This window comes from Eriocheir sinensis, unplaced genomic scaffold, assembly GCF_024679095.1.
Source record: "Eriocheir sinensis breed Jianghai 21 unplaced genomic scaffold, ASM2467909v1 Scaffold891, whole genome shotgun sequence".
In the NCBI taxonomy this organism is placed as follows: Eukaryota; Metazoa; Arthropoda; class Malacostraca; order Decapoda; family Varunidae; genus Eriocheir; species Eriocheir sinensis.
The window spans coordinates 105425-113801 of NW_026112265.1; the positions used below are offsets into that span (position 1 = coordinate 105425).

The following is an 8377-nucleotide window of genomic DNA, read 5'->3' on the forward strand; positions in this document are numbered from 1 at the left end:
GTTGGCTTCATCGGACGAGTCTTTAATAATAAATCGGAAAAAGTAATATTAAAACTGTATAATTCGTTAGTTCGACCCCGTCTAGAGTACTGTGTACAGTTTTGGTCTCCCTACTACAGAAAAGACAGAAAAGTTGGAACGGGTCCCACGAAGAGTATAAAGATGATTCCTAGGTTGAGAAATTTGTCATATGAACAAAGGCTTAAAGAAGTAAATTTATTCAGCCTATCAAAACGAAGAATGCGTGGCGATCTAATATAAGTGTTTAAAATGTTCAAAGAATTCAGTGATATTAATGCGGAAGATTACTTTACAATTGATCGATCAAATAGAACAAGAAGGAATCACAATTTGAAGATAAGTGGTAAAAGATTATCGTCGCACGAAGCTAAACACTTCTTCTTCAATCGAGTTGTTAATGTTTGGAACTCTCTACCTTGTGATGTCGTTGATAGTACAACATTTACGGCCTTCAAGAATAGATTAGACAAGTGTTTTGAATCCAACCAGCAACTAAGATATTACTCATTGTCGTAATAACGTTAAGTTCTTTCGAATACTGGTGTCCTTGTCCGCTTTTATTGCCCGGTTAGTGGTAGCAGTAATGGTAGTTCTTTCCTCTTTCCTACATAAATTCCATGCAGTTTTTCCATGCTGCATGGTTCTTTTTCCTTTCCTGCCAGCTTTGGCTGGAGGGATAGGGGGGTGGGGAGGAGCCTTCGCCTTTGCTGTCCTTCATCTTCCACCTTTGATTAGATAGTTAGTTTAGCTTGTCACAAACAACCTCGTAAGGACCAGCAGGTCTGCTGTTGTTTGTTCTTCCTTTGTGTTCCTTTGTGTGTCAAGGAGAGCTGTGTGAGTGGAGCCCTCCCACACATGAGATGCATACTCCATACGAGGGCGGACAAGGCTCCTGTAAATGGATAGCAACTGTGCGGGGGAGAAGAACTGGCGGAGACGGTACAGAACGCCCAGCCTAGAGGAAGCTGATTTAGTAAGAGATGAGATATGAAGTTTCCAGTTGAGATTTTGAGTTAGGGATAGACCGAGAATGTTTAGTGTTGAAGAAGGTGATAGCTGAGTGTTGTCGAAGAATAGGGGATAGCTGTTTGGAAGATTGTGTCGCGTGGATAGGTGGAGAAACTGTGTTTTTGAGGCGTTGAAGGACACCAGATTTATCTTGCCCCAATCGGAAATAATAGTAAGGTCTGAGGCTAAGCGTTCTGTTGCCTCCAGCCTTGAATCGTTAAATTCCTGTGGAGTGGGTCTTCTATTAAAAGAAGTTGAGAATGCAGAGTGGAGTCATCGGCGTAAGAATGGACAGGACAGTTCGTTTTAGAAAGAAAATCATCAATGAACAACAGAAAGAGAGTGGGATACAGGACAGAACCCTGTGGGACACCATTGTTAATAGGTTTAGAACCCTGCAGTAGGAAGGTCAAGTTGATGCGGAAAACCGTTGTTCTTCCTGCAAAGGTGCATTGAAAATAGACAATTTTAGAGGAAGAGCAGTGACCGTCCATCACAGCAGAAACAGAACGGTCAGAAAGGAAACTGGAGATAAAGGTACAGAGAGAAGGATAGAAACCGTAGGAGGGTAGTTTGGAAAGCAAAGATTTGTGCCAGACCCTATCAAAAGCTTTCGATATGTCCAGTGCAATAGCAAAGGTTTCACCGAAATGGCTAAGAAAGGATGACCAAGAGTCAGTTAGGAAGGCAAGGAGATCGCCAGTAGAACGCCCCTTGCGGAGCCCATACTGGCGATCAGATAGAGGGTTAGAAGTGTAAAGGTGCTTTTGAATCTTCCGGTTAAGGATTGATTCAAAAGCTTTAGATAGACAGGGAAGTAAAGCTATAGGGCGGTAGTTTGAGGGATTGTAACGGTCACCCTTCTTAGGCACAGGCTGTACAAAGGCATACTTCCAGCAGGAAGGAAGGGTAGATGTTGATAGGCAGAGACGAAAGAGTTTGACCAGGCAGGGTGTCAGCACGGAAGCACAGTTTTTAAGGACAACAGGAGGCACTCCATCAGGTCCATAAGCTTTCTGAGAGTTAAGGCCAGAGAGGGCATAGAAAACATCATTTGAAGAATCCTAATAGCAGGCATAAAGGAGTCAGAGGGGGGATGAGTAGGAGGAATATGCCCAGAATTGTCCAGGGTGGAGTTCGTACAGAAAGCTTGAGCGAAGAGTTTAGCCTTAGAGACAGATGAGACGGCAGTGCTGCCGTCAGGGTTAAGGAGAGGAGGGAAAGAGGAAGAAGTGAAATTGGAGGAGATTTTTTTGGCTAGGTGCCAGAAGTCACGGGAATAATTATAAGAAGCAAGATGGTGACATTTTCTATTGATAAAAGATGTTTTGGTAGGTCGGAGAATAGATTTGGCACAATTCCAGGCTGAAATGTAATGGTCAAAGTTAGCGGGTGCTCGAAGGCTCTGGAACCTTTTGTGAGCTGCCTCTCTATCTTTAATAGCACGAGAACAAGCATGATTAAACAAAGGCTTTTTAGCATGAGGAGTAGAGAAAGAACGTGGAATGTATGCATCCATTCCAGAGACAATTACCTCTGTGATGCGCTGAGCACACACAGAGGGGTCTCTCTCCTGGAAGAAGTTATCATTCCACGGGAAATCGGAGAAGTACATCCTCAGGTCGTCCCACCGAGCTGAAGCAAAATGCCAGAAGCATCGCCTCTTCGGTGGGTCCAGAGGATATACAGGAGCGATATGACAGGAAACAGAAATAAGGTTATGATCGGAGAAGCCCAACGGAGAGAAGAGTTTGACAGAGTAAGCAGAAGGATTAGAGGTAAGGAAGAGGTCTAGAATGTTGAGCCTGTCTCCAAGACGGTCGGGAATACGAATAGGGTGCTGAACCAACTGCTCTAGGTCGTTGAGGAGAGCAAGGTTGTAGGCTTGTTCACCAGGTTGGTCAGTGAAAGAGGATGAAAGCCAAAGCTGGTGGTGAACATTGAAATCTCCTCCTTGTCGAAACTCGCATCAGCACCACCAGCACGCAAAGCACTAGGATACAGTCAGTTATCGACTTGCCAGGCGTGAACCTGGTTTGCTCAGGTCTCTGGAGCTGTAACAGCTTGTTGCGAATCCGCATGTGCAATAGATGATTAAGGGATATATCGAGGAAAATAATCTCCGAGCCGCTTACCGAGCCATGAAGAGGCATCACTCTGGGCATCTCTCTCAGTAATTGATATCCGAGCATCAGATGGCTGCCTTATGTCAGACACGGATGGGCAGAGAGCTCGTTGGATTGAGAATTTTGAGCTTTTGTATATAGTGGACACTACAGGCAGGCAGCTTACACCTGCTGGGCTACAAATGGCGGATGCTGATCCACCCCTTGCGGAAAGTCGACCCTCCTTTGATGAGGTCCAAGAAACTGTGGAGAGGATGAGGGGGTGAACAGGCAGCTGGAATTTATAACATCAGTGCGGAGCTACTCCAAAGTGGTGTGGCCATGGCCTGCGGTCGGCATGCAAACTTGACTGCCGTTTGACAACTGGTACCATTCTTCCTGGCTGATAAAAAGTGACTGGTCGTCTTTAACTAGAAAAGGAAAAGGGGCCGTCAGGACTGCAATATTTTCCATGGCACCACATTGCTCACAGTACCATGCAAAATGTCTTGCCATCTATTGCACATGCGGATTCGCAACAAACTGTTGCAGCTCCAGAGACCTGAGCAAACCAGGTTCACGCCTGGCAAGTCGATAACTGACCGTATCCTCGTGCTTTGCGTACTGGTGGTGCTGATGCGAGTTTCGACAAGGGATGGTTACAGCCCATGTCGATCTCACGAGGCATTTGATTAAGTGCATCGCAAATCACTCTAGGATCTCCTGTTATTCCGTGGCTTTCTGGGACTGAGACTATTATCAAGGGAATGTGTGTCGCGGTGGAGGTAGTGGTGGTGATGGTCAATGAGTTTTAAGGGGGAGGAGAGGCCCTGGTCCGCTGAGCTTGAATTCACCCTTGTCGGCCATTAGGTTCGTGGCAAGAAGGCGGCTGAAGTACAGGAGGGGTCATGGATATATAATTGAAGCCTCCTTGGGAGTGTCTGTATTGAGATTTATCAGGCTTGTTTTTTGGTCGCTTAGATGAATAGTTTTATTTTTGTCAATAGGTGATCAAATTGAACATTCTACTACACTGATATATATATATATATATATATATATATATATATATATATATATATATATATATATATATATATATATATATATATATATATATATATATAATAGTACTTCAAATGTACCTAGTCACAATTCATATCAACATAATTTTAATAGTTCTAGAATTCCATGTCTTCCGCTTGATCTCAGGAAACGACTTAGCTACATTAACACCAACAAATCAAATTGTGGGATTAAAAGAAGAAGGGATGGTTAAGAAATGCAGATTTCATTTAACCTCATTATGCTCACCTGACCTTGTCAAGAATAGTTTTCCCATCTATTTGTAGTATACTCTGTAGTATACGATCACGTAACTCATGGCTGCGGCAAGTCAGCCGATTCTGCCTGGGTGGACTTCATATGGATTCGGTAGTTGCTTGGGAGCTTGCTCGGGAGTACCGCCGGGAATATTTGCAGCGAGTGATTGAAGCGATGCACCCCCGGATGTATGAGTATGCTCACCATTCGTTAATAAATTGGTATTATGCAGAGGTGTGACACAATTGGAGTAGAGAATACAAGGATACACTGACCTTGCAGTTATCGATGATGTAGGAGTTCTTACGGAATGAATAAAAGATATGATGATGGATCTCGAGACACTAAACGAGGAAGCAAAACCCACGTGACTCCAGGTCTCCTGGGCCAAGGCCATGGTACAGGTGTTTGGATGCTTTTTTTTGTTTTTATTTACAGCTACGGAGACAATTCAAGGGCGTCATGAAAAAATAAAAAAAGGCCCTCTACTTACTGCTCCAGAACAGAGTTTAAAGGAGTGATCAAAATCAGAGGTCAATTTCGGGAGGAGAGGTGTCCTGATACCCTCCTCTTGAAAGAGTTCAAGTCATTGGCAGGAGGAAATACAGATGAAGGAAGATTGTTCCAGAGTTTACCAGCGTGAGGAATGAAAGAGTGAAGATGCTGGTTAACACTTGCATAAGTGGTTTGGACAATAAAGGGATGAGCATGAGTAGAAAGTCGTGTGCAGTGGGGTCGCGGAAGGAGGGGAGGCATGCAGTTAGCAAGTTCAGAAGAGCAGTCAGCATGAAAATATCGATAGATGATAGAAAGAGAGGCAACATGGCGGCGGAATTTGAGAGGTAGAAGACTATCAGTATGAGGAGGAGAGCTGATGAGACGAAGAGCCTTTGATTCCACTCTGTCAAGGAGGGCTGTGTGAGTGGACCTCCCCCACACATGAGATGCATACTCCATACGAGGGCGGACAAGGCCCCTGTAAATGGACAGCAACTGTGTGGTGGAGAAGAACTGGCGGAGACGGTACAGAACGCCCAGCCTCGAGGAAGCTGATTTAGTAAGATATGAGATATGAAGTTTCTAGTTAAGATTTTGAGTTAAGGAAAGACCGAGCATGTTTAGTGTTGAGGAAGGTGATAGCTGGGTGTCGTCAAAGAATAGGGGATAGTTGTTTGGAAGATTGTGTCGAGTGGATAGGTGGAGAAACTGTGTTTTTGAGGCGTTGAAGGACACCAGGTTCCTCTTATCCCAATCGGAAATAATATTAAGGTCTTAGGCTATGCGTTCTGCAGCCTCCAGCCTTGAGTCGCTAAGTTCCTGTAGGGTGGGTCTTTTATTAAAAGAAGTTGAGTAATGCAGAGTGGAATCATCGGCGTAGGAAGGGATAGGACAGTTCGTTTTGGAAATCACTAAATTACTAAATGAAAACTTAAGTACAGTATTTTCATGCGTGTACAGACAGCATTTATATCGTGAAAATAATCCCATACCTTAGTAACCTAGTGCAGAACAGCGGTGGGTCTCAACAAGAAGTTCTGCTTGAGACTGGGTTTACTTAATTCGTTATGAACTCGTTCAGCACAAATATACGACGTTGCCGATAGATGAGCAGGACAATGTTTCATATCGCTTGAACTCTATCTTACACTATGAGTGTGAGACATGGACACTGAATAGCGACTGTAAGAGTAGGATCAATTCCCCTGGTAAGAAGTGTGCAACTCAGGATATTACAGAATACTGGGATTTCACAGGAGTGCCAATGTGTCGAACTGGCGATTACTCCGCGAGACTGAATAGACCGTGAACACCAAAGGCGGATATACTGGCATGTATCACGCTACCCAGAAGTCAAAGCCTCGTCACCGCTTTTTTTTTCGGTAAGACAACCCAGAGTGGAGGATGCTACGAGATTTTCCACTTAATTTGTGGCCTGAAGAAGTCGAAAGATAATGAAATGAGGTAATTGGGATGGGAAGGGGGATAATGGACACATCTCCGGAGTTTGACATTATAGAGAGGTCGAGCCTACTTTTCCCGGTGTATGCCCATATAGGTGACTGATAAATGAGCAAACAATACCAACTATTCGTATGTGTTAGCAAGATGGCGCTTCTGTTAAGGTTTGCCTGCACCATAACGAATTGGGGCCGTCAACCAGGTTTCACCAGAAAAACATACCGGTTACTTAGGCAAAACGTGAGAATAAAGAACCTATTAAAATATTAATATAATGAGTACCATACACAATAACAATAACAAATATTTACAAAACAATTGATATTGATTACTAATACATATTCGCAAATACAAACATAAAAACAAACACACGAACAAAAGCAAACCATATTACCCAGATTATTAGGAGTCCCGTAAAACAGGCCATGATAACCTTCAGCAAAGCGTTCAGTAAGTGAGTCTGCCCGAAAAGAGCATCAAATTTATAGGGAGAGGTACTCATTGAAAAAGCATGAGTCAGGATGGAGGCATTCGTCAGGTGTCCAGTAAATGACCCTCATAAAATTTCCGTTGAAAGACCTGAAAGAAAATTACGTTCCCCACAGGTGACCGAACCAGTTTTCATATACACTGTAGTTATGACCTCAAACTGCTAATTTTTATCTATCTATCGTATGACCATTCAGAGAGTAAATTATCCTGCCCCCACTTACATGTCGTCATGTCGTCAAAGAAAATTATATATATATATATATATATATATATATATATATATATATATATATATATATATATATATATATATATATATATATATATATATATATATATATATATATATATATATATATATATATATATATATATATATATATATATATATATATATATATATATATATATATATATATATATATATATATATATATATATATATATATATATATATATATATATATATATATATATATATATATATATATATATATCCTCCTTAGCAATGTTATAGGTCTCTCTCAGCCTGTCACCTAGATCTAACACGTACTGGTATGTGGTCTTGACGTCAGGGTCCAGAACATTGTCATCCCACAGCTCTCTCAGTAACTGTAGCGGGCCCCTAACAGACCTTCCATATATTAGCTCAAACGGGGAGATCTTTGTGGAGCTCTGTGGCGCTTCTCTGTACGCGAACAACAAAGGAGCCAGGTACCTAGGCCATTCCTTGGGTTGTTCGGCAGCCATGCGTTTAAGCATTTTCTTAAGTGTGTCGTTAAAACGTTCACACAGTCCATTCCCCATGGGATGGTAGGGTGTGGTATGCAACCCTTTGCATGCTAGCTGACGGAGTACTTCCTCCAGTATCCCAGAGGTGAACTGAGTACCTCGATTACTCAGTATTTGTCTGGGTATACCTACTCGGCAAAATATAGTCATGAGAGCTTCAGCCACAGTTTGCGTTTCAATATTCTTCAGCGGCACTGCTTCTGCCCAACGCTCCGGGAATGTTGCCAATCACTAAATCATAGATCGGTGTTTCGAGTGTCGCCGCCATGATCCAGCCTGTGTAATAGGGTGACTTGACTTTTATCTTGACTTCAGGACTTCAGGGGCATGCTATTCAACAGCCATATTTTTCTACGTTTGCCTGTGAATTCATGGCTCCTAGCTCAGCTGTGCCTCAGTGTACAAATGGTAGAACCACTATCCCTCATCACCGTAGCCTCTCGGTCTCCTACCCAATCTTTACTCAGATTCAACCGCTCATCGTACTGATTAGTGGCTGCGCCGGCCACTAGTTATTGATTCTGCGCCTCATCGCGAGACTGGCCGTTCACGGAAGGCACATGTGGTGGCGAACCCTGCTTTCTACCATAATTACCATGCTGCGTTGCACTTTCTTGTCTTACTGCAGCATTTTTGTGCCACATATTTCCCTGATACGGTCGCAACCCATAACTTCC

General features: G+C 42.9%; 1 protein-coding gene across 1 annotated transcript in view; it reads right to left on the reverse strand.

Moving 5' to 3' along the window:
- The window catches only part of LOC126994842 (chondroitinase-AC-like), a 93098-nt gene extending 86208 nt beyond the window's left edge, over positions 1-6890 (reverse strand). Inside the window, exon 1 of the mRNA XM_050854112.1 lies at positions 6811-6890. Within this exon, the coding sequence (XP_050710069.1) occupies positions 6811-6843 (33 nt within the window). The 5' untranslated portion in view covers positions 6844-6890. The remainder of the gene's footprint in view (positions 1-6810) is intronic.
- Positions 6891-8377: the final 1487 nt, after the last annotated feature.